This window comes from Talpa europaea, assembly GCF_964194135.1.
Source record: "Talpa europaea genome assembly, chromosome: 7".
Taxonomy (NCBI): Eukaryota; Metazoa; Chordata; class Mammalia; order Eulipotyphla; family Talpidae; genus Talpa; species Talpa europaea.
The window spans coordinates 88,906,832-88,933,137 of record NC_140074.1 but is presented as its reverse complement, the minus strand read 5'-3'; the positions used below and the strand labels follow the sequence as shown (position 1 = coordinate 88,933,137).

At 48.4% G+C, this 26,306-nt stretch overlaps 1 protein-coding gene across 1 annotated transcript in view; it reads right to left on the bottom strand.

Moving 5' to 3' along the window:
* Positions 1–26,306, bottom strand: part of SPNS3 (SPNS lysolipid transporter 3, sphingosine-1-phosphate (putative)) — a gene marked incomplete at both ends in the record, with an annotated part of 48,587 nt that overhangs the window by 7,851 nt on the left and 14,430 nt on the right. Inside the window, 2 exon segments of the mRNA XM_084237892.1 lie at positions 1,695–1,760; positions 25,600–25,789. Of these exon segments, the coding sequence (XP_084094018.1) occupies positions 1,695–1,760; positions 25,600–25,789 (256 nt within the window).

Sequence of the window (26,306 nt, the reverse complement as noted above, 5' to 3'; positions counted from 1 at the left end):
GCCCCCGCAGTCCCACAGCTTCTCAGTTCCCCAGCAGAGCCCTATGGGTGGAACTACATCTGACTCACCCTAGAGCCCTCCGGCCCACCCCTGCCCCAGCGCACACAGATTACACAGAGCCTGGCTCTGCAGGGCAGGGGGCCAGGTTAATCATTCTTGCAAACACAGACACTGGGGGGACAGACACCGTCTTCACATATCTGCAGGGCTGTCATGTGGAACAGGGAGCCTCACAGTGGGGGGCAGGCTGAGAAAGCTGCAGGGGGCAGGTTTCAGCTGCATCTCAACTGCCTGAGAAAGAGCAAGCTATTTGGGGGACAGGGGCAGTTGAGCTCCCTGTGCCTAAGAGTGGGCAAGCCCACTAAAGAAAATGTTTGCCAGAGCCATCCCTTACTGAGGGCTTTCCTGCAGGCTGTCCTGCTCACCCCTTCCTATAGACAAAGAAACTGAAGCTTAAGGCTATTCAGCAGGTCTGTGGCTCAGTCCAGGCTGGAGCCCAAGACCCCTGTCTGCAGGAAGGAGTAGAGAAGACCTGCCAGTTCTATGGCTGATTAACCCACACATCAGTCAAAGGCAGAGCAGCCTCCTGGGCCACAAGGAGGAGATAAGGAGTGAGCATCCCATCCACAGTAGTATTCAAGCAAGGCTCATCGGCTAAATAAATGACTGCACTTCCCCACAACCCTTTCAAAGTCAGATTTTGGGGATGCCAGGATTTCTTTAGGAGATGAGAGATGAGAAAGTTAGAAACATCTGAATTGCTATCAGAATCCCAACCAGCATTCTCTGTGCCAGGCATTGAGTAAAAGCTGCCCACAGATAATCTCAATTACCCTCATAATAATCCCTGGGGTAGTTTCATCACTACTTTCTACATAGGGAGACTGAGATTCAGAAACACAGAGGGACTTGTCTGGGTCGTACACAGTTAGTAAGTAGCAGAAGCAGGTCTGAAATGAAACTCAGGTGTGTTTCCTGAGTTCAGGCTCATGCCCCCACACCACATCACCCTCAGGAGCGCTCTCAGTCCAAATGTCCAGCTGCTAGGAAGCAAGAGGAGGGCTCTCTGGGTGCACCTAGGTGTGTGACCTTGTGTCAAACATCAGGGCACAGCCCAAAAGTTTCAAAGTCCTTCCCTAAATGTCTCCTGGGAGAAGACAGGGAGGCTGGGTAGAAAGACTCAGGAGCCAAGCAGCATCACGTGCTCTGGACAGCACAGGCCTCCTGATAGCCTGAACCCTCCCCTTGCCAGTTTGTGACACAGAGGATGTAGGGTGGCCTGGGCCCACCTGGGCTCAGTGGGTATAGCCCTAGAGTCTGGCATTCCCATCTGCATGCCCAGAGTAGAGGCAAAGCGCCTACTTGCTGAAGAGTATGGTTAAGCGGAAGGAATCAAAAGGCCTGGGCCACAGTGCTGGCTCAGTGCCTTTGCACACAGTATGAACTTGATCCAGGCACCTCCCTTCTATGCACCTCCATTTGCTCATCTGCAAAATGCAAGTGAAGAGCAGAAGATTTATTTGAGAGTGTCAGGGAGGCCCTAGTCCAAGGCCCCTGTTCAATGATTTTGGTCTCCTACCCTGGATCTCTAAAGCCCCTCCCAGCCTCCCGGTCACTCAACAGCAGCAGTCTACCCAGCCTCCCCTGCCCAAGAGGCCTCAGGAGCAGCCCCCTCCTCCAACACCCACACCTACCAGCAGGATATCAGCAACCACCGCCCAGTTGCAGGACAGAAGCAGCATCCCAAGGCCCAGGAACACCTGCGGAAAGCGGGGGATGGGTGAGGCTCCTGGACCTCAGTCACCAACTCCTCCCTGCATGATCGCCTCCGTCCTGTGGAGAGGGAGACCAAGGCCTCACAGAGGCAGCACCAAGACTGGGGTGGGAGGTCTGGAACTTTTTTTCTTTTTTTTTTTTACAGGGCAATAGACATCCCCATGTGGGCAGGCTAGCAGCCACACACAGAGGGCATGCTAGGCCCCTGGTCTAGAACAGCATCCTCCTCAATGGACAGGCCCCAAGGTCCAGCCCTTGAGGTCGCTCTGGTGACCAATAGGAGGCAACCAGTGTCTGGACCACTTTGAAAGGCAGAGAAACAGATGTCAGTGGAGAAAGGCCGGTGACTGCTCAGGGCTTGCCCACCTTCTGTCTGTGTTCCCCTGTGGCCTGCGTTCACTGATTAGGTGCTGTGGGCTGGCCCACCAGCCAGGCTCAGGCAGCCCATCAACAGCCTCTTCCAGGCCATCCCTGTCCCAGGCAGCTCAGGGAGGTCAGCAAGGTTGAGACACTGAACCAGTGCTAGGTCAGGACCAGGGCTTACCTGAACTCACCAGTAAGCCCCTGGCAAAGTCGGCCTAGAACACAAGGCTTCTGGCCCCTATGCAGTGCCCACCCCCTACCCTGGGCACCCAGGTACACCCAGGACTGGTGTACCTCATGCAGCCACTCCCAGCCCTGCCCTTGATGTCTGCCAGTGACTGGGGACCACTGCAAGCCTGCTCTCCCAGTTTCCTGAGCCCCTGTCCCGTGCCAAAAGATTAGGACAATCCTCATTCCACTCACTCAAGAAGAGTTTAATGAAGCAACAAGGAGGGAAAAAAAGTCTCATTTTTCAGAGCTTCTAGGGCTTACCACTGGAGTGGAATTAGTCATTCCTGGAGTCATGGGGCTGTACCCGGGGCAGCCCAGGCTCTAGCACCCAAAGGCCTGTGAGCACCCAGGGCAGAGGAACTGAAGGGCCGCTGTCTGAACACCTACTATGAGCCAGGCCCATGCAACCTTGTCACCCATCTAACTCAGGGGGCAGATATTGCTATCCTTAGTCCACAACGTGGATGCTCAGGCCCTCGGTCATACATCCAGACACTTTCCAGTGTCCATCACCATGCAGCAGGTGCTGTTTAAAGTGAGGGACAGGAAGTCTGTGGGGTGGTTGAGGGGGTGAGGGGGCAGCTTTGAGAGGTCGCCACAGTGCTGGGTGAAGCTCAAAAGAGAAAAAAAGTCCCAGATAGAAAGGGCCATGGAGTAGAGGTGGCCCTGACCAGTCTTGAAGAATGGGCAGAGAAAGCCCCAAGGCCACGCCAGGCAGAGGCACCAAGGAGGCAAGGAGGCTCGGATGGGCCCGCCATGCCGGACAGGGCAGGAACACACAGAGAGAGGGTTTAAGAACCAATGAGGAGGGCCTCCCCTGGTGGCGCAGGGTTTGAGCACTGGGCTGCAAAGCTGCCCCGTAGCCTTTGCAGCGCCAATTCGATCCCCTGCCCTGAAGCAAGGGTCCCACATGGCGCGCAGACCTCTCCTGCTGCTCCTCTCAGCAGTGTATTTTGTCAGTCTGCCTGTTTTGCTCTCTGCTCTGTCTCTGGTGAATTCTCTCACCCTCCCGTGCTTCTGACTATGCCCGGTACTTGTATAAATAAATAAATAAATCTTTTAAAAAAAAAAAGAACCAACAAGAAGGGAGAGCAGTTTTGTGTGTTCTCTCAGACTAACCAGCCCTTGGCCCTCTCAGACTAACCCAAACTCGAGAACCCTCAAGGGCCGGGCACAGGGCTGGGCACTCAAACGGGTCGGTGGGTGGGAATTAGGAAGTTACCGGCAGGCAGGCTTCAGGCGTGGCCCAGCCAGGCCACAGACCTGCATTCCAGAGTGGTAGGGTCTGCTAACTGGCTCCCAGGACCAAACGAAAGCTCAGCCAGCCAGTTCACAGGGTCGCACCCGCCTGCCCCTAGACTCCCACCTCCACCTGGACCACTAGGTCATTCCCCGCCTCACACATCCAGCTTGCAGCTGCAGCTGCCTCCTTCCCTCCACACCTTCTGCTGGAGCCACAGCCTCCCCTTTTGTCTTTCCCCTGCTCCCCACCCCCACCCACAGGACATACTGAAATACACCTTTTCCTTCCTCCATCTGGAGCAGGGTGGATCCCGACCCCAAAATAGAGCCGATCACAGGGAGGCTGCAGCCACAATGGAGCCTTTCAGGCTGAACAAGCCGCCGGAGGATGCCAGGTTTCCTCAGACACACCTGGAAACCGGCCCTGCGCCACCAAATCCTCATTCCACACGGAGGCTTTGAGGGGCAAAGGGGAGAGGCTGCCTCCTAATCCTGTAATTACAGAGTCTCCTGAGGCCGCCTCAGGAGACTGTGAGCTCAAGGAGGGGCTCTCCAACAAAGGGGTGTGACCTCCTGGGGTGGACGGTCCAGCCCCACCCTGCTGGGGTGGGGGAGCCCTGGGGAGGCCTCCACCCTCTGGGCCTTGGTTTCCCCAACCATACCAGTTGGGGGTGGCCCAGATGCTCTGCCTGGCAGACGCCTCCAGCATGGACAACCTGAGCTTCTAAAGATACTAACCTCCCTTGGCACGCTATGCTCCCCACAGGCTGAGTGCAAATTGGGTCTTAGAGTTCAATGACTTCCGTGACCAATTCAGACTTGGATTCAGCAATTAAAATCCAAACCAAACAAACAAAAGGGCCCAGGTTTGAAGTCACCACGAAGAATTTAGCCTACTCTTTAAAGCTGCTCCTACAGCCACACAGCCCCAGGCACCTCCTGGACACCCCTGCTCCCAGACAGCCACAGGCACTTGTCACTACCCGTATCCCCACATTCATTCTCTCCTTCTGTCTCCCCACATCACTGTCCTCGCCCACAGTGATTGGGCCAGCCCCGACACAGGCCCCAGCTGGGCCCGCCAGCAAGCTGCCAAGGCTGTTTCTCCTGTGGGACGGTCCCTTGTCTCCTGTCACTCAGGCCAGACCCATGGAAGGGGGGGTCCCTACATGCCTCACTTACCCTCACACCCTTGCGGTCACTGTATCCTGTCCATCCTGCATCCTAAATATCCCCCATCTTCTCCCTCCTCCGCCCATGGCTGCTGGTCTAGCCCAGGCCTCCCCCATTCTCTCCTCCTCACCAGTTTCCCAGGCCCCACCATCCCTCCCTACATGCCCTGGAGGAGACTTCTGAAAGGGCAATCTGGCTCTGTCCTTGTCCACTCAGAGTCATGTATGCACCGAGGGAGCTGCACCCTAGCTTGGTCCCCCTGGCAGTGGGGCCTGGGAATGCTGACTGGAGCCTGAGAATCATGGAGCCCCAAAGCCCCTGGCCTCTTCCATTTGGACCCAAGAGGATTTCTCCTTTGAGCTGGGACCGTGATGATGAATATCCCTGGCCTTAGTCATCCCTGGCCGGAGAGACACACACAGACACTCACACTATCACACATGCACATATACACACAACCACATAAGCACACACAGATGCATGACACACAAGACCTCACACATGTACATGTACTTCATCATACATGCACACTCACACTTGTGCACACATGCATGGGCCTTCCTAACCCAGGACACATACATAAAATTCACACCACAACTACACACATATGGAGATAATAGGGATGACATTTAAAATATTAAAACATGTGGCAAGAGCACCAACCAAACAGATGGTGACTGTAAACAGTGACTGGTGCAGGCTTTCTGGGGAACTTGGTGAAAAACATCCTTGTATATACATACACATGCTTATGGTCTCATAATATGGATAGCAAGCCATGTACACAAAATCACACGTGTGTTCCACATACATAGGCAGGTTTGTGCCTTCATACTCATGTGCTTGCATACACATGGATGTGCACACATGCATATATTTCTCCCTGTGTATGCCTGCATGCATAGATAGGCATAGAGAGGGAGCAGGAGGGAAGATGGAGCACCTGTTCAAAAGAAGGCTTAGACCCTGGTGGGGTAAAAGGGACAGTGTCTTCACCTTGGTCCATCTCAGTCCTGCAAGTTGGCAGTAGCTAATCTCTGAACTGGAAAGAATGGATTCTAGGCCCCACCCAGAACGGAGAAGGCAAACGTCCCCATGGGACAGATGTGGAGACCAGGATAGGCGAAGACCGAATCATTCATTCCCATTCATGAATCAACCTGGCCCAGTGTGGCTGAACCAGCCAGGACACAGGCCCCAGGCACAGACTGGCTGCCAGCAAGATACCATGCTGGATGGCACACATTACTCCAGGGCCTGCCAACCTATAATTTCAGGGACTGGCTTCAGGGCACAAGGACACCACCTGAGGCCGACAGTTGCCCAGCAACTGGGTGAGCAGGCAAGTGGGGAGTGAAGCAGTGAGGGTAGTAAAAGGGTACAACTCTAGTGTCCTCCTGGAGAACTTAGCAGAGATTGTGGGCTCTCAAGCTGGGCTCAACTGCCCAGCCAAGAAGAGATACCTGCTAGATCCTGGCAGGGAGGTAGAGCCCTCAGAGGAAAGGCAGTCCCTCTGAGGCAGCCCCTGACAAGGCCTGGTTATTTAGCTCAAGATACAAGAGAAAAAATGGTTTCAAAGCCCCCCCAAGGGCCAAGTCCAGGAAGTGGTAGGGGAGCCCGCTCCCTACATAAACTGGGACACCTACATAAACTAGTCTCTAGGCCACCCCAGGGGCAAGAATGCAGATCTCACAGTCATCCCAGGACTCTTAGCTGACCCTACCTACCACTATGGTGGACACATATCTTGGCTCATCCCTTCAACCACTGTGGGTACCAAGTTGGTAGACACTGGGCATCTTTAAGCCTGAGCAGGGTGGCCTCTCCTCCTGGATGCAAAGGCCTGGGTGACAGACAAGTTGACTCTGTGCCACTTGGAGGTGACCACATCTCTCCTTGGGTGAGTAGGGAAACTCAGAGTTCTGGTCTAGCTTGGGATGGGAGAGACCTTAAAGATCACCTGGGGCAATTCCTGTGCAAAGATGGAAGATTGAACTTTTCTCGTAGATCTTCCTTCCCACAAAAGTGAAAAATAGCGTATCAGCAAAGAAATGATTTTTCTCCAAAGAAAAGAACAAAACCTAATTTTCTCCAAAGAAAAGAACAAAACCTAAAAAAAAAAAAAAAAAAAAAAAAAAAAAAAAAAACCACAGATGATTCCAGAGTAGAGAATAAAACTCTTCTCTGCTCCTCCTTCCCAAAGCTCTCCTCCAAAACCCCTGTACTGGGAGGAAATAAACTGAATAGGATCCTTAATTCCCACTCTTAACTGAGAACCATTGAAGAAAAACATGTAAAAGTAGAGAAAGTGAACAATGACTCCTGTTACTGACTCCTCTGGAGGTCTGTGCACAGCCCCAACGCAAGTGGTAGATACACCCTGTAATTAAGTAGCATCAACCCTGTGATAAAGCATTTACCTAAATCCCAGAAGGGAGAATGGAGTCCAGGTGTTCTAACAAAGACTCCTCACTGCCTCTCTGAGCCCAGTGATTCCCTCCGGCGACAGAAAACCTAATTCTCAAACTATGGCCCTTTGGAGAAGAAAATGGTCACAGGGAAGGCTGGAAGACAGATAGGAACAAAGCAAATTCAGTACCTGAGTAGAGGTGCACACCTCCAAGATAGGGGAAGGCATTCAGTGAAGGAGCTAAGACTACATGCAAAAAAACTAAAAGGGCAGCTCTCCTGCCTGCCTGTGACTATGCAGGTGTTTCTTTTCCCTTTGCAAAATAGCAGTAACATGTCTACCTGTTCTCTTGTGCATGCAAGCATCTTCTTCTTTCTTTGTTTTATACAATAAACTTGTCCTTTTAATATGTAAAGAAGGGCCTCCCTGGTGGCACAAGGAGTTAAGCACAGCACTACTACGGAAGCTATCAGCAACCTCTGCAGCAAGAGTTCGATCTCCGGCCAGGAAGCAACCCACATGGCGCAGCAGACCTCTCCAGACTCGCCCACTGCTCCCCTCAGCAGTGTATTTCAGTAGATCTGCCTGCTCTGTTCCCCACTCTGTCTCTGGTGAATCCTCTCACCCCCTGCACCCTTGGCCTGCACCCCAGCTCCTGTATGCATAAATAAATAAATCGTAAAAAAAAAATTAAATAAAAGAAGGGTGGGAAAGAGGGAGGGAGGAGAAAGGAGTAAGAAATGGAGGGAGGGTGAGAAGAAAAGGAAAGGGAAGGAGGGAGGGAGGAAGTGAGAGAAGGAAAAGGAAAAGATGGGGGAAGGAAAGAAGGGAGGGGATGGAAGGAAGGGAAAGAAGAAAGAAAGGGATGGAGGAAGAAGAAAGAACCCAACAAGAAGACAGGTGATAGGAGAAAAAGCAGAAGGAAACTCCTTATCGCTGCTTCACACTATTATATACTGAATATCAGGTCACACACCTAAGGAAAGAAATGGGGTACAAAGCTACAAAAAAAAAAGCATTGTTACAGAGCTACTAAATTAAACAGTTAGAAACAGAATAGACATCAGTGAAAATTATTGATATAGAGAAAAGGCTTGATAAAATCTCATTTATTGATGGTTTCTTGAAAAAATGAAAAAAGAAAACATTAGAGAGTAGTAGTGAATGATATGGAAGACAGATAAGGTGATCAGGACTGGGACTAGGATGCCACGATTGAGGCATCACATTTAAGGAGACTCTCATTCTCAGGGTTGCACAAGTGCAGGGTCAGCATATGAGCGTGAGCACCTCCTTAAATTTGATTTCCTCAACGCCTGACTTGCCTCACCTGATTCCCAGCCCTGAAGATGAACCAACAACAGCAAAAATTGCAACAAATAAACAAACATAAGAAATTTCAAAAAGATAAAAAATGGGGAAGGCGGCTACTCCTCATTGACTCAGCAGACAAAAACACTGTTATGAAGAAATTTTGATATGACATGGGCTATTTAGCATTGAGACTTAGCCTAGCTGTGGTAAGCCACTTCTAACATGGTTTCAGAGATCCTCCACCTCTTGTATTCTCATTCTTGTGTATTCTCCACCCCTTGAGTGTGGGCTGGAACTAGTGATGTGCTTCTGATAAGTGGAATACAGCAAAAGTGACAGAATACCACGTATGTGACTAGATTGTAGAACAATATGACTTTCTTTTAATAGACTCCTTTATTCCCTTCTCAGCCTACACACCAGGATGTTGTGAGCTGCCTTATAAAAGAGGCGCACATAGCAAAGAACTGAGAAAAGGCCACAACCAATGAGGAGCTGGGGCCCTCGATCCAACACTGCACATGAATCTGAAAGCTGTCAATAACCACTGAAAGAGTTCTCCCCAGATGAGCCTTCAGATGAAACCACAGACCTGGGACCAACAGCATGACAGCAGCTGCAAGAGACCATGAAGCAGAGGACCCTATGAGGGGTGCCTAGATTCCTGACCCAGAAACTGTGAGATAATAAATGTGACTAAATTAATAACACTGCATTGCATATTAGAAAGTACACTTTTAAGAGCATAAAACTTAAAAGTTCTCATCACAATGGGCCTCCCCGGTGGCGCAGAGGTTGAGCGCTGGGTTTCGAAGCTGCCCACAGCCTCTACAGCGCTGGTTCCATCCCCGGCTGCTCCCCGGCCACCGGAGGAGGGTCCCACATGACGCGCAGACCTCTCCTGCCTCCCGCTGCTCCCCTCAGCAGTGTACTTTGGTCCTTCTGCCTGCTCTGCTCCCTGCTCTGGCTCTGGTGAATCCTCTCACCCTCCCGCGCTTCTGACTGTACCCAGTGTTTGTATGTATGTATGTATAAATCAATAAATCAATCAATAAATCTTTAAAAAAAAAAGTTCTCATCACAACGAAAAAGAATTTGTAACCATGCATGGTGATGGTTATTAACTAGACATTGTGGTGATCATTTTGCAATATTTACAAATATTGAATCATTATATTGTACACCTAAAACTAATACGATATGTCAATTATACTGCAGTAAACAAACTGGATCCCTTCTAACAAAAAAAAATGCATGTTGTATTAAGTTTGGGGCTGATTTTTTTAACAGAGCAAGAGATAACTAATACATTTACTGAGATACTGAACTTTGGTTTATTTATTTATTTATTTATTTATACAAGAGCTGGGGTATAAGCCAGAGTCACAGGAGGGTGAGAGGATTCACCAGAGACAGAGCAGGGAGCAGAACAGGCAGACTGACAAAATACACTGCTGAGGGGTGCAGCGGATGAGACAGGAGAGGTCTGCCTCACCATGTGGTATTCTCCCTGGCCGGCCGGGAATCGAACCGGCATTGAGGAGGCTGCAGACAGCTTCACAGCGCTGCGCTCAACCTGCTGCACCACCGGGGAGGCCCTAAGATATTGAATTTTGACAGTAATAAAATCTTCAGCTATTCAGATGGAAAAAGTGAATTAACATTTTAAAAATCAGGCTAACTTTATCCTTCATCACAGTATTAGATCCCAAAAGATAACGAGCAAATGTTTGCAAAGTAATAAGGAAAGAAAGTATGAGCCAAAAACATTATACCGGGCCTTCCTGGTGGTACAGGGTGTTGAACACCACACTGTCAAGCTGTCCGCAGCCACTGCAGCATGAGTTCGATCCCCAGCCAGGGAGCTATCCACATGGCACAGCAGACTCTCCTGTCTCGCCCGCTGAGCAGACTCTCCTGTCTCGCCCGCTGCTCCCCTCAGCAGTGTATTTCAGACAATCTGCCTGTTCTGTTCCCCACTCTGTCTCCGGTGAATCCTCTCACCCCCTGCACCTCTGGCCTGTACCCCAGTTCTTGTATGCATAAATAAATAAATTTTTAAAAAAAAATTATACCCAGTTAGATGTTGTTCAAGTGAAAAAATAATCTCAGGGTCTCCCTGGTTGCACAGCGGTTGAGCATTGGGTTGCAAAGCTGCCCGCAGCCTCCACAGTGCTGGTTCGATCCCTGGCCACTGGGTGAGGGTCCCACATGGCGTGCAGAACCCTCCTACCGCCTGCTGCTCCCCTCAGCAGTGTACTTCATCAGTCTGCCTGCTCTGCTCTCCCCTCTGGCTCTGGTGAATTCTCTCACCCTCCCGTGCTTCTGACTGTACCCAGTGCCTGTATAAATAAATAAATCTTTAAAAAAAAAAAAGATAGTTTCAAAACATGAATGAACCAAAGGAATATAACATCTGTAGCCCAGGTGTGTCGTGGGGGCAGGTGGGGTGAGGGGAGTGGCAGGTATGGGAATGATAAAAGTTACTTAACCACAAAATGTAGCCAGTTAGGAGTTGAAATAAAAGAAGTGGAGGATCTATGAGCACCAAATTTATTTAAATCTGGGACCACCGTCAAACAACAATTGACTCTTTAACAACATGGGGCTCGGGAACATTGACCCCCATGCAGTCAAAAATCTGAGTATAATTTTTTTTAAAGATTTACTTATTTATGCATACAAGAGCTGGGGTACAGGCTATTGGTGCTGGGGGTGAGAGGACTCACCAGAGACAGAGTGGGGAACAGAACAGGCAGACTGACTGAAATACACTGCTGAGGGGAGCAGCGGGAGAGACAGGAGAGGTCTCCTGCACCATGTGGGTATCTCCCTGGCTGGAGATCAAACTTGTGCTGCAGTGGCTGCGGACAGCTTCATAGGTTGTGTCCCAACCCCTTGCACCACCAGAGAGGCCCTGAGTATAACTTTTGACTCTCCAAAAACTTAACTATTAATAGCCTGCAGTTAACTGGAAGCCTTGCTGGTAACATAATAGTACACAAAACATATTTTGCCTGTCATATGTATTATATACTCTATACTTACAATAAAGCTACAAAAAGAAAATGTTACTAAGAAAAACCATAAGGAAGAGAATACGTGACCAGCCATATAAGAGAGGCCCACGTAGCAAGGAACTGAAAACAAACTCCAGCCAATCAACAAGGAGCTGAGGATCTCAATCCAACTCACGTGAATATAATATAGTGCACCTAATATAGTCACGTGCACATAATATAGTCCTGGGCTGTATTTATGTATCTGTAAGTGTATGTTGTCTTTTTATGAGAAAATCTGCATTTAAGTGCACTTGCGCAGTTCAAACCAGTTTGTTCAAGGGTCAACAGTGTAAGGATCATTTATGCTTGGAAAATGAACTGTATTTTAAATCTAGAAAAAATAAAAATAATAATATAACTAACAAAAGTCAAGGGGTTGGAAGAGTAAAAGGGGAGAGGTTTGAGAAGACTGATGTTCTCTTTCATCGTTGAGATTCATAAATAAGTCCAATTTTTTCAATTAATTTGTACTTGAGCAATTCCTTTAATGGTACTTCCTTTTATTCAGGTAAATTCATATAAATTAATTAAACATACATGATTTCATTTATATGACATATCCAGAATAGATACATCTATAAAGACAGAAAGTAGATTAGTGGTTCCCTAGGCCTGGAGGAGGGGTGGCCTGGGGGGAAATAGGGAGTGACTGATAAAGGATATAAAGCTTCTTTTTTGGGTGATAGAAATGTTCTAAAATTGATGTGATGGTTGCATAATCTGTGAAAATACTAACTGAATTGTACACTTTAAATGGATGAATTGGGGGCCTCTCTGGTGGTACAAGGGGTTAAGACACAGCACTATGAAGCTATCCGCAGCCACTGCAGCACAGTTTCAATCCCCACCCAGGGAGCAACCCACATGGTGCAGCAGACCTCTCCTGTCACGCCCACTGCTCCCCTCAGCAGTGTATTTCAGTCAGTCTGCCTGTTCTGCCCCCACACTGTCTCTGGTGAATCCGCTCACCACCCCCCACACCTCTGGCCTGTACCCCAGTTCTTGTATGCATAAATAAATAAATCTTATTAAAAAATAAATGGGTGAATTGTATGCTATGTGAACTACACATTAATAAATCTGTCTTTTAAACTGTACTACCATATGACCTCAATTTAATAGAATATGTCTAAAAACATAAATCTGTGTATATACAGAGAGACACATACAGAACAACGGTCACCTAATTAACTAACAGAAGTGGAAGTAAATAGGCCACGATGTTAAGAATAGCTAATTCTGGAGAATGAGAATATGGATAATTGTCTTCCCCTTTGTCCTTTTCTGTTGTTGCTTTGTTTTGTTTGTTCTTAACTTCCCTCAATTAAAAATATAAATGTCATCTGATAGAGCAGGGTGGATTGAGCTGTTGGTCCCAACTCTTGATTTCACTGTGGTGAAATACGGCGTCCACATCCCTGACATACGGAATACCCCAGAGCTTAATCCTCGAGCCCTTTTCTCTTTTCCACACATACTCACTCCCTTGGTGATCTCATTCAGTCTCGTGGCCTTAAGAACCTAGACCTCTCTCCTGAACTCCAGATTCATATATATCCAGCTGCCTCTTAACATCTCCAGTGAAATGTCCTAAGATGCATCTCAAATTTGACATGTCTAAAATTGAATTCCTATTCCCATGTCCTCAAAAAAAAAAAAAATTCCCTGGGGCATCCCTGGTGATGCAGGGGTTAAAGACACAGCGATATCAAGCTATTGCCAGCCACTGCAGCACAAAGTTCAATCCCCAGACAGGGAGGTGACCCACATGGCACAGCAGAACTCTCTTGTCTCTTCCGCTGCTCCCCTCAGCAGTGTGTTTCAGTCGATCTGCCTGTTCTGCTCCCCACTCTCTCTGGTGAATCCTCTCACCCTCTGCACCTCTGGCATGCACCCCAGTTCTTGTGTGCATGAATAAATAAATCTTAAAAAAAAATCCCTTACACCCTGCTCAATCTTCCCCATCTCCATAAATGGTAACTGTGTGTCTAATTGCTCAGGCAAATAACCCTGGAGTCACCCTCAATTAATCTCTCTTTCCACAATCAACCTTTTGAGCGATCCTGTTGTTTCTGCTTCCAAAATACACCCAGAATCTAAGCAGTTCTCCACATTTCCTCCATATCTACCTTGGTCCAAGACACAACCATTCCTTACCTGTTTTATTAGAAAGACTTCTAATCAATTTCCCTGTTTCTGTCTTTCTGCCTTTTCATTTTATTACCTGTACAGCAGGCAGAGACATGCTGTGAAATCACATGGTAGAGAGTTACAAAATGGTACCCAAGCAATTGTGCATTTTGGCTAAATCTCCCATGGTGAAACTGGACTGGCCTCACACCCCGCTTTAAGCAAAAAAATAAGGCAGGAGTGACTCTGTGCAGCTCTTGGCCTTGGCCTTAAGAGACTTTGCAGCTTCCACTTTTGCTTTCTTGGAATACAGCCCTGAGAATGCCTGGCAAGAAGCTTGCCTTGCCAGTGGAAGCTGAGAGGCCATGTGGAGAGAACCCAGGAGCCCCAATGACAGCCAGACATGAGAGGGGCCAGCTTGGACATTCCAGGCCAGACAGTTTTCCAGATGAAGGCAGCCATATGAGCAAGCACAGGAGAAATGAACAGAGAAACCATTGAGTCAGCCACAAACATAAGAAATAATAAATCACTTTTATTATTATTAATAATAATCATATTATATATTATAATTATGTAATATATATTAATATATTACATAATATATTATATTAATAATAATTATTATAAATAATAAATCACTTTTATCACTGGTGTGAGGCCAGTCCAGTTTCACCATGGGAGATTGAGCCAAAAGGCACAATTGCTTGGGCACCATTTTGTAACTCTCTACCAGTCTTATATTATGCCACTAAGTTTTTTTTTTTTTAATAATAAATTTTATTGTTATATTCCCCATACAATTGCAGCCCCCCCATTCTGACCCCAATCCCTCCCCTCCCACCCCCGCCCCCCTAAAAGTGTCTCTGGTTCATAGTTTTTTGTTGATTTTGATTTTCACTTTCTTATAGTTATTCATTTTCCTGGTCCCTTATTTAAGTTTTCTAGATTCCTGCTATGAGTGAGACCATCCGGTATTTTTCTTTTTCTTTTTGTATGCCACTAAGTTTTAGGACAATTTTTTATGCAGCAACAGATAACTGATACACACCATAAGTCAGATCACTTCATGTCTGTGCTAGAAAATCTCTAATGGTTTGAGGCCAAGGTCATCATTTATACAGAGCCCTCTATCTTCTGCACTCCAGCTGCCATGACCTCCCCTTCATCTGCTCTGCCCTTGTCTGGCTCTCCCACATCTCCTCAAATACACCAGCCATGCTCTCCCCCTCAGGACCTTTGTCCCTCAGTAAGGCCTCCATGACCATCTCATACTTCCTACTGCTCTCCTCAGCCCCTTTCCCTACTTGCTGTTATTCTCCACTCATCCCCATCTAACATGCCATTTTTATTTTACATGTTTATTTTATTACATACATATTTTTGCCTATTTTGTCCAAGACTGTATCCCTATATCTGGCGCACAGGAGATACTTGGGAAATCTCTGATTAGTGAGTGAACATTGCTGCTCACCCAGTCTCCTCACCCTGGCCTCAGCTCTACCCCTTAACGCCTCTGTTCTTCAGGCCATGAGGCCCAGCAGAAGAGTAAAACTCAATCCCTAGGCTTCTCACCTATGAGACTAAAAGAGCAGCATGTAGCTGGAAACCCTTGCAGTGGCAGTGGGGGTGGGGGAATGGGGAGAAGGTTACCCACATTTGTAGGGCTTCATGGCCAAGTACTGAGACACTCAAACTTGCAAACTTGGGTGTCAACAGAAGCCGGGGTCCAGTAGAGGAGGAGTCTTTGGGGCCCCACGCAGATTGTATTTTCCAAAAAAAAGTCACTGCAATACTCCCACACATTCTTTCAGATCACTGTTCATCCTCACCAACAGATTGAGTCTATTTTCTCTCCCCTCAAATCTGAGCAAGAAGTTGTGGTTCAAGCAAAGAACAGATGCAGAGAAAGGGAAGCTTATATAACTTTTTTTTTTAAGATTTATTTATTTATGCATACAAGAGGTGGAGTACAGGCCAGAGGTGTGGAGGGTGAGAGGATTCACCAGAGACAGAGTAGGGAACAGAGCAGGCAGACTAACTGAAATACACTGCTGGGGAAGCAGTGGGTGAGACAGGAGAGGTCTGCTGCGCCTTGAGGGTAGCTCCCTGGCGGGCTGGGTATCAAACTCGTGCTGCAGAGGCTGCGGATTGCTTCATAATGTGGAGTTTAACCCCTTGCACCACCAGGGAGGCCCAAGCTTGTATAACTTTTAAGGGCAGGTCATAAAAGGCAATATGGCTTCACTTGGCTCTCTCAAGACACTGGTCCTTAAAAGTTGGCTGCCATGTTGGGAGGAGCCGGTGAAATGCACATGGGCACACCTCCCGCACACTGGAAAGGTCGTGGCAGATATTTCAGCCAACAGCTCCTGCGAAGGTCTGTCAATAGCCAGCATCAGTCATCCATCTGCCCCCAACCTTTGATCCAGCCCCCACCCACATCCTGACTAGCTAATCCCAAGTGAAAAGAAATGTGATCTCCAGGGCCTCCCCTGGTGGCACAGCGGTTGAGCGCTTTGTTTCGAGGCTGCCCTCAGCCTCTGCAGTGCCAGTTCGATCCCCAGCCACCAGCAAGGGTCCCACAAAAAAAAAAAAAAGAAAGAAATGTGATCTCCCCCAAGCCTTGCCCAAACTGCAAATTTGTGAGCAAAATTGATGTACATATGGTTTTCAATCACTGAATTTCATTACATATCCATAATAACTAGAAGGTGCACAAAAGTTCATTTCACTCCTGAATGAAACCAAAGGTAAGTACTAGCACACCCATTTTACAGCTGAGAAGATTGAGGTTCAGCAAGGTCAAGATCTTGCCTATGTCAAACAGCTAGTAAATTTAGACTCAGAATGCCATCCAGGTCTTGCAGATGCCTCAAAGCATGTTCAGTCACATCCCCCTATTCCTTCCCTTCCATCTGGACCACAAAGCCCACCCAAGGGCAATTTGCCTCAGCTGTGTTTGTCAGTCACCAGGCCAGCAACAGTGGAGCCCCCGCCTTGGACTCAGTCCCTCCTCTAAGCACAGACCCCTTCTCCTCTGAAGGGCAGCAACTCTGGGAAGAAGGCCAAGGAGGAGGGTGTGAGCCAAGGCCTGCTGAGAGTGTCTGGATCCCAATTAACAATCAAGAAGTTCACTTTCCCTGCCAAGGAGGGAAGAGATGGAACCCTCTACACCTGCAGGTAGGTCACAGGGTATGGGCTGCTCCAGGGAAGGCCCCAGCTCCGACTTCATATGCTCAGAAAACCTGATTGAGGGCCTCCCTGGTGGCACAAGGGGTTAAGTCTCAGCACTATCAAGCTATCAGCAGCTGCTGAGGCCTGAGTTCAATCCCCAGCCAGGTTGCTGACCCACATGGCTCAGCAGACCTCTCCTGTCTTGCCTGCTGCTCCCCTCAGCAGTGTATTTCAGTCAGTCTGCCTGTTCTGCTCCCCACTCTGTCTCTGGAGAATCCTCTCACCCCCACACACACCTCTGGCCTACACCCCAGTTTTGCATGCATAAACATATAAAAATAAATCTTTCAAAGAAAAAAAATCTCATTGACATGAAACAGACAATATGACTTGGCTCTACTTTGGGAAATTTAGGGGCAGATAAACAAAGACCCCCTAAGCCCCTCCTTCCCACGCAATGCTCCTACAGAAACAAAAGCAGTGGGAGAAAAGCTTTACTCAACAGCAGACACATATGTGCACACATATCCCACACTATTATCTGGACGTATATACACACCCGTGCACACACATACACAAAAGAACACATATGAGGGCCTTCCTGGTGGCGCAGGTGGTTGAACACCGCACTGTGATGCTGTCTGCAGCCTCTGCAGCGCAGGTTCAATCCCCGCCAGCTGGCAAGAATCCCACATGGCGCAGCAGACCTCTCCTGCCTCGCCCACTGCTCCCCTCAGCAGTGTATTTCGTCAGTCTGCCTGTTCTGTTCCCTGCTCTGTCTCTGGTGAATCCTCTCACCCTCCCGTGCATCTGGCCTGTACCCTGGTTCTTGAATAAAAATAAATAAATCTTTAAAAAAAAAACCACATAAGAACACATTCATCTACACCATGCATATACAGGATGAACATATTACATGCAGTACATTTGCAATATGATGATACAGATACAGAGATGGAAACACCGAGAGCATACATCTGCACTCCTATTTACAGACATACTTGAATATATTCACACTCAGATGTAAGCATACACTGGCATACGTGCCCACATTCCGGTGGCCCTTGCCAAGAAGATCTTGGAGGCTATCAGTCTCCACAGACCTTACAGGAAAAGTATAGGAAGAACTTTGGGTCCTGAAATCTGAGGAGGGAAGGGAGAGAAGGAGGGAGGGAATGAAGGAAGGAGGAAATGGTTCAAATGACTTTTCCCATTTTGAAGTTCAACAGAAGCCAATTCCTCAGCTCTCTTTGGAGACGCCCATAGGTCCGCCAAACCTATTATCAGTCCTTCATGGTGTACTGCAGTCAATGCCCACCCATTGAAGTTTTAGGGGTGATATCATGCCCTGTTTCCAATTTCCACTAACACCTCTGCTTGGATGTCAATCTCCCACTACAAACTTAGAATGTATAAAACCAAGCTGTTCATCTTCTCCCAAAAATCCACTGCTCTTGTCCACTTTCCTATCTCAATTTATGGCTTCTCCTTTCAGCTGCTCAGGCCAATAACCTAGAACACCTTTGATTTCATTCTCTTACACCCAATAATGAGTCCCTCAGAAAATTCTGATAGTTTTGCCTTCAAAAATATATCTATAAGGGGCCTCCCCGGTGGTGCAGCGGTTGAGCGCTGGGTTGTGAAGCTGCCCGCGGCCTCTGCGGCGCCGGTTCGATCCCCGGCTGCTCCCCGGCCACCAGAGGAGGGTCCCACATGGCGCGCAGACCTCTCCTGCCGCCCACTGCTCCCCTCAGCAGTGTACTTCGGTCCTTCTGCCTGCTCTGCTCCCCGCTCTGGCTCTGGTGAATTCTCTCACCCTCCCACACTTCTGACTGTGCCCAGTGCTTGTATAAATAAATAAATAAATAAATAGATCTTTAAAAAAAAAAAAGTTAAGATTAAAAATATATCTATAGGGCCTCCCCGGTGGCGCAGTGGTTGAGCGCTAGGTTGCGAAACTGCCCGCAGCCTCTGCGGCGCCGGTTCGATCCCCGGCTGCTCCCCGGCCACCAGAGGAGGGTCCCACATGGCGCTCTGACCTCTCCTGCCGCCCGCTGCTCCCCTCAGCAGTGCATTTCGTCAGTCTGCCTGTTCTGCTCTCCGCTCCGGCTCTGGTGAATTCTCTCACCCTCCCGCGCTTCTGACTGTACTCAGTGCTTGTATAAATAAATAAATCTAATAAATAAATAAATAAATAAAATATATATAGCTATAATCCAATCACACCTCACTCCCTCCACTGCTGCCACTCTGGTCCAAGCCCCACCTCTCACCTGGAGTATGGTGGTGGTCTAAATCTCTGTTTCTACCCTTGTCCCCCTCCCAAGTCTATCCTCAAAAGAAATGCCACAGTAATTCTAGGAAACATGATCATAAACATAAATATGAAATAACAATAAATAAAGTCAACAAAACCAAAAGTTGGCAGCAAAATTGGCAAACCTTTAGTTAAACTGACCACAAAAAAGGGAGAGAAGACTCAATTTACAAAAATCAAGACTGAAAGAGGACATTTGTACTGACTTCATAGAAATTAAAAGGAACTTAAAGTAATACTAGGAAAAAATTACATATTCCAGTACTGTACAAATTCCTAGAATAATGCAAACTACTGAAACTGACTTTAAAAAGAAACAAAAAGTCTTAATTGACCTATAACAAGTAAATATTGAGTCAGAAATCAAAAACTTCCCACAAACAAAAGCCCAGAACAGATGGCTTCACTAGTGAATTCTAATGTCTAAAGATGAATTAACACAAATCCTTCATAAATTCTTCCAAAAATCAGAAGAGGATGTAACACTTGTCAACTCACTCTGATACCAAAACCAGCTGACGACGTCACAAGAAAAACTACAAACTAATATTTCTTATGAATACAGATGTAAAAATCCTCAACAAAATGCTAGTGTTCCAACTTCAACAACACATAAAAATGATTATATACCATGATATATAATCATGAGGCTTTATCACAGGAATGCAAGGTTGGCTAAACAATGTAATACACCATCTCAATCAACATAATACACCATAATAGTAGAATAAAGGACAAGCCACATGATAACCTCAGTGGATGCAGAAGAAGACAACTCCAGATCTCCCACACCTGAGCATAAAATTCTATCTCACCATTAGTAAAAGCAAATTTCACCCACAGGCTCTACATGGCCTGGTCCCCAACACCTCTCTGTCCTCATTTCCCTCTCTCCTTTATTCCACACTTACCTGCGTGTCCTTCCTATTCCTTGAACCCACCAGGGCTTTTATGGATGCCTGGCACAACGTTCCCCTAAATATCTACCAAATTCACTCCTGTACCCCCTGCAGGCCTTTATTCAACAGCCACCTTCTCTGGTCACACTATGTAAAATTGCAGCTTTCTCCCCACAATACTCACACAGTCTCCCTGTCTCCTTTCTCGCTCTGTTTATCCTAAGCATGTACTATCTATCATCTGAAATACTATATATTTTACTTATATGTCTTGCTTGTTTTCTCTCTCCCCCAACTAGAATGTAAGCTCCCTAAAAACAGTGTTTTTTTTTTTTAAAGATTTATTTATTTATACAAGCACTGGGTACAGTCAGAAGCACGGGAGGGTGAGAGGATTCACCAGAGCCAGAGCGGGGAGCAGAGCAGGCAGAAGGACCAAAGTACACTGCTGAGGGGAGCAGCGGGCTGCAGGAGAGCTCTGCGCGCCATGTGGGACCCTCCTCCGATGGCCGGGAAGCCGGGGATAAAACCGGCACTGCAGAGGCTGTGTGGGCAGCTTCGCAACCCAGTGCTCAACCGCTGTGCCACCGGGGAGGCCCCTAAAAACAGTGTTTTATTCACTGCTCTATCTGCGGCATTTAAACTAGCACACCACTTTATAGATACTCCCTAAATATTTGTTGAACAGGCCTCCCTGAAAGCGCAAGGGGTTAAGGACCGCACTATGAAGCAATCCGCAGCCTCTGCAGCACGAGTCTGATCCCCAGCCGGCCAGGGAGCAACCCACATGGTGAGGCAGACCTCTCCTGTCTCATCCACTGCTCCCCTCAGCAGTGTATTTCAGTCAGTCTGCCTGTCTATTCCCCACTCTGTCTCTGGTGAATCCTCTCACCCCCACCAAACCTCTGGCCTGTACCCCAGTTCTTGTATGCATAAATAAATAAATCGTTAAAAAAATGTATTTGTTGAATAAATAAATGGATTCAAATGGCCCTACACTCAACCATTTACTCAGCAAGCAGTGACACCCACCCATCCCAAGTACCTGACACCATATTTCTGGCTGGAGAAATGAGAATGATTGAAAGTAATATAGACTCAACTGGGAGAGGAGTCAGAGCAGAAGCAGCCATGACCCAGGGAACACAGTGATGAGATGTACTGAGAATGGGCCGAGAGGGTCAGGCCCAGCAGTCAAGGAAGCTGCATGGAGAGATGGTACAAACTGAACTTTTTTTTTTTTTTTGAATTTTTTTTTTTTTAATAGAGGCATGTTTTTATTTATTTATTTGTTTGTTTGTTTATACATGCACTGGGCACAGTCAGAAGCGCGGGAGGGTGAGAGAATTCACCAGAGCCAGAGCGGGGAGCAGAGCAGGCAGAAGGACCGAAGTACACTGCTGAGGGGAGGAGCGGGCGGCAGGAGGGGTCTGCGCACCATGTGGGACCCTCCTCCGGTGGCCGGGGAGCAGCTGGTGATCGAACCGGCGCTGCAGAGGCTGCGGGCAGCTTCGCAACCCAGCGCTCAACCACTGCGCCACCGGGGAGGCCCGGTACAAACTGAACTTTAAAGCTAGAATGATCAGGGCAGCAGAGAAGAGACAGGTGGGGGAACAGGGGAGGACCTGGATAGGGAAACCATAGGGCATGTCTTGGGAATAAGGAGGGGTCCTATAAGGCAGGATCACATAGGGGATAAGGCTATAAGTTTGGTAGGGCAGTTCATGAGGGACTTTGAATACCAGGATGCACTGAATTTAGTTCCAGAGGCATCATGGAGCCATGCAAGGCTTTGAAGCAGGAAGATGCATGATGTCAGAAAGCTCTGGGACCTCCCTAGTGGCACAAGGGGTGAAGACACAGCTCTATGAAGCTATACCCAACCACTGCAGCACAAGTTCAATCTCCCGGCCAGGGAGGTACCCACATGGCATAGCAGACCTCTCCTGCCTCACCCACTGCTCCGCTCAGCAGTGTATTTCAGTCGATCTGCCTGTTCTGCTCCTGACTATCTCTAGTGAATCCTCTCACCCTCTGCATCTCTGGCCTACAGCCAGCTCTTGTATGCATAAATAAATAAATCTTTTTAAAAATTAAAGAAAGAAAGCTCACTCTGGCAGTATGGGAAAAGTAGATGGCCATAGGTGAGCAGGAAGGCAAGAAGATCAGGAAGGTGGCTCCCAGCACAGTCTTGGAAATACACATCATTGATTGAGCCAGAGCAGGACCAAGAGACCAAGAAAAGAAGATAGGTTTGGGGCCTCCCTGGTGGCGCAATGGGTTGTCTCAGCACTACAAATCTATCCGAAGCCACTGCAGCACAAGTTTGATACCTGGCCAGGGAGGTTACCCACATGGCGCAGCAGACCTCTCCTGTCTTGCGTGCTGCTCCCCTCAGCAGTGTATTTCAGTAGTTCTGCCTGTTCTGTTCCACACTCTGTCTCTAGTGAATCCTCTCAATCCCCACACATCTGGCTTGTACCCCAGTTCTTGTATGCATAAATAAATAAATCTTAAAAAAAAAAAAAGATAGGTTTGGAGTGGTTAAAAATTTTATGACTGGGAGAGGCGGGGGCAATCCCACTTGAGCAGGAATTGCAAGTCAGGACATCCAGTTGGAGCTATGGGTTGGGGGTCTGGCCATTAAGTCCAGAAGGAACTGCACCACTTCTGGAAAGTGAAAGTCCACACCAAGGGGCCTCACAGTACTGAGTATCACACTAGGCTCACAGGTGAGCCATACAAAGGAGCAGTTCCCCAGTACTGGAGAATGGACACACCCTGGCCTGCTTCCATCTCTGACCCTCAGACCCTCACTCCCTGGGACAGGACTAAAGAAGTTTCTCCAGTGGCTTTGTCAACCAAGATGCAATGTCATTTCTAGATGAACCATTGGCTCTGGAGATGTGCCAGGCTACAGGAGGGGGGACAGCTGTGTCCTCAAAACACAGCCAAGAAGCTGCCTCCCAGAGCCAACCAAGACAGTAGCAGAAGCAGAGCTGGCAGGGGGTCCACAGTCCCAGCCAATGTAGGGACAGGCCTTTGCCGGGGCCTCCATCTGCCCAGGGGCCCAGACTGCCTGCAAGGTCAGGCCCATTCAGCCCGCACCAGCTGGAGGTGAAGGTCTCATCCACTCTTCTGCTCCTATGGCCAATAAGCACTAAGGCATTAGTAGTGCCTACTATCTGTCAGGCTCTGTTCTTCCCCAAGGGAGTAACAAGGGTCATCAAGGCATGGAGAATACAGGCTTTGGCGTCTGCGGAGCTGAGTTTGTATTTGGTCTGTTCCAATATATTTGTCAGTGGCTGTCTCTGGGTCTCTACTTTCCCATCTGTTAAGTGGGGATGAGAAAATCCTTCCCATGTGGGTATCACAAACAAGCACAAGCAAAAGGGATGCTAACAAGACTTCTCTGTTCTCCAGGAATTTCAGCTGAAATCCAAGGTTAAAGATAAGGGAGAAGCACCCAGAAGCACCAGGGTGCCAGTCACACCCTCAGGACTTGAGAGAAAAAAGCAGCTGTCCAGTAGGGCTGGGGATTCAGCTGGGTAAGTTCTCTCTGAAGAATGAGGAAGTGAGTGAAGGGCTTTGGAGGACACCAGAGAGAGGGCAGTGCCTGCCAGGGAGGAGACAAGCCTTTCTCCCTCATCAGCCCTCCCACACCAGGGGCATCTCATAAGCATGTCACCTGGAATCCTGGGAGCAAGAAGCCTAGGGCCCAAGGGAGACTGAGGACAGGGGTGCCAGACGGAGCAGCCTGCAGTGCAGGGGCAAGAAGGGTGGGAAGCAGCTGGCTTGGCTGTATTTCTGAGCTCCAAGCCTGCCAAGTATGACAGGGTCAGCTAGAAGGATCTGGAAGGGCAACACCTGAAGAGGAGCAAAGGGGAGTTGTGAGAGGACAGGGTGACCTACATCAAAGAATCGGGCAGTTATAATGCCCTCAAACCCATAAAACTGCCCCAAAAGAGCCAACATCTGGGCATCTGCCACAAGGACGGTATTGGCAGTCAGCAAAAACAAGACACAGGCAATACTTGGGCCCTTTTTGGTCATCCTTCTTCACCCGCCCAGCCTCAGAGAGGTCAGGATCTCAGGGGAGGGGTGGTGTAAGGAGATGGGGCAAGGAAAACTGAACTTACTAGAGAACCCCCTCTTCCTGGTGCAATTTTCTGAACCTGAATAGAAGCTTTGTATGGAAGGAGAATCAAAGTTTTTATTTAAATGGAACCAGGCTTTTTAGTTCATGAGTGTGACTGGAAAAGCTATGAGTGTGGGCCTCCCCGGTGGCGCAGCGTTTGAGCGCTGGGTTGCGAAGCTGCCCCCGCAGCCTCTGCAGCGTTGGTTCGATCCCCGGCCACCAGGTGAGGGTCCCACATGGTGCACAGACCTCTCCTGCCGCCCGCTGCTCCCCTCAGCAGTGTACTTCATCCGTCTGCCTGTTCTGCTCCCTGCTCTGGCTCTGGTGAATTCTCTCACCCTCCCGCGCTTCTGACTGTACCCAGTGCTTGTATAAATAAATATATGAATCTTTAAAAAAAAAGAAAAGAAAAGCTATGAGTGTGACCTGGTCATAGGTGGAAGTCACACCCAAGCTGGTAGGAGAACAATAGGGCTGTTATTGATTTGCCTTCCAAGTTCAGCCTGCTCAATGAGCCCACGCACACATAAGCGCGGGCATCTGTGTCCACAGTGGTGGGTCCCAGGGCCTTGGGGCTGGGCTGGTTCCATCTTTCCAGATATCAGAGGTGCTTTCCCATTTGGTGGGACAGCCAGGGCTGGGGCTTCGTGGAGGTGGGGACACTGCTGCACACACACAGGGGTCGTGTGTGTGTGACCACAGCTCCACCCATATTCCACGTGTGTGGTGGGACCCTAAAATGCACGAGCCCATGTGGGATTGGAGAATACTGATGTGAGGTTAGAATAGTCCAGAAAGGCTTTGGGGGGAGGTGGCTTTTGAGTTGCGCCTTGCAGGATTTCAGGAGAGAGAAAAAAGAAAGGAAATGGCGCCCCTAGAGGAGGGAAAGGACACAGCAAAGGCTGGGAGGTGTGCTACCTGTGTCCATGGTATGGTGACAGTGTGAGGAGCACAACGAGTGTGATGGGCTGTGGATCTGGAAAAAGTGACGTTATCAAGACTGTTACCTTTAAAGCAGGGTCCCCACTGGCTATGGCCAATATTGGTCTCACTATATCTGCATCTTGGAAAGAGTCACCCTATTTCTTTTAGGGTCCACAACATGTCCCAAGAATAAATGAATCCCATAATCTCAAATCAAAGCATTATCCAGGGACTCTGAAGACACACAGTAGAGTCAGAAAGGCTAAGGCTCAGCCTATTTCTACCCCTTCCTAGTTGTGAGATTCTTAGGAATCCTCCATTTGTTCATCTGTGAAATGGGGATAAGAAGTTCCAGCTAGTATGTGAAGACCTGGCACAGCATCAGCCAGTATCAAACAAGAGTTCCCTATCCACGGCCCCCACCCGAAGGGACCCACACTTACATAGGTGGCCAGGAGGCTGGTTGAGGCCAAGATGAGAGCCAGGTAGAGGCAGGGAGCTGTGGCAAGCAGGTTGATGGCACAGATGAGGGGCTCAGCCCTTGGGTTGACCTTCACGAATCTCCTTGAAGCTTCTGCCCCCAGGATTACTCCAAAAAATCCAGTCAAAACAGTCACCAGCCCAAAAATCAGGCTGACAGGAAAGAGCAGTGAGGGATTAGTAGGGGTTAGTCAGCCAGTTGGGGTCAAGATAGGGGTCCTTGTCCCTGGTGCACAATCTGGTACCTACAGTTACCAGAATGTGTCTGGAGACCCCTTTCTCCTAGGGCTTTGGGACCCCACTCAGAGACTCATGTAGAGCTCTTCCCACCCCTATTCCCTCTCCAACTTATCCTGGGGTTGTCACCAGCCATGTGAGTGATTTGCCCAGCACCCCAACACCTATCATGCTTCATCTCCAGTGATCTTATCCATCCTCTCACCACCCAAAATTGTCCCACAGAGAAATCCTAATTCTGTGGTCCCACGCTGGCATCCAACACTAATGAGAATAGTGGCAAGTGGGCATTTATTTACTGAGCCCTGTCGCTACACCCAGCACTTATCTCCCTCTTTGAATACCACCCTCTGCTCTCTGCCTGTTCAGGCAGGGTCCTAACTTCACTGCCTTTTCCACCTGTCCTGGGTCTACTTCAAATCCACTTGGCCCC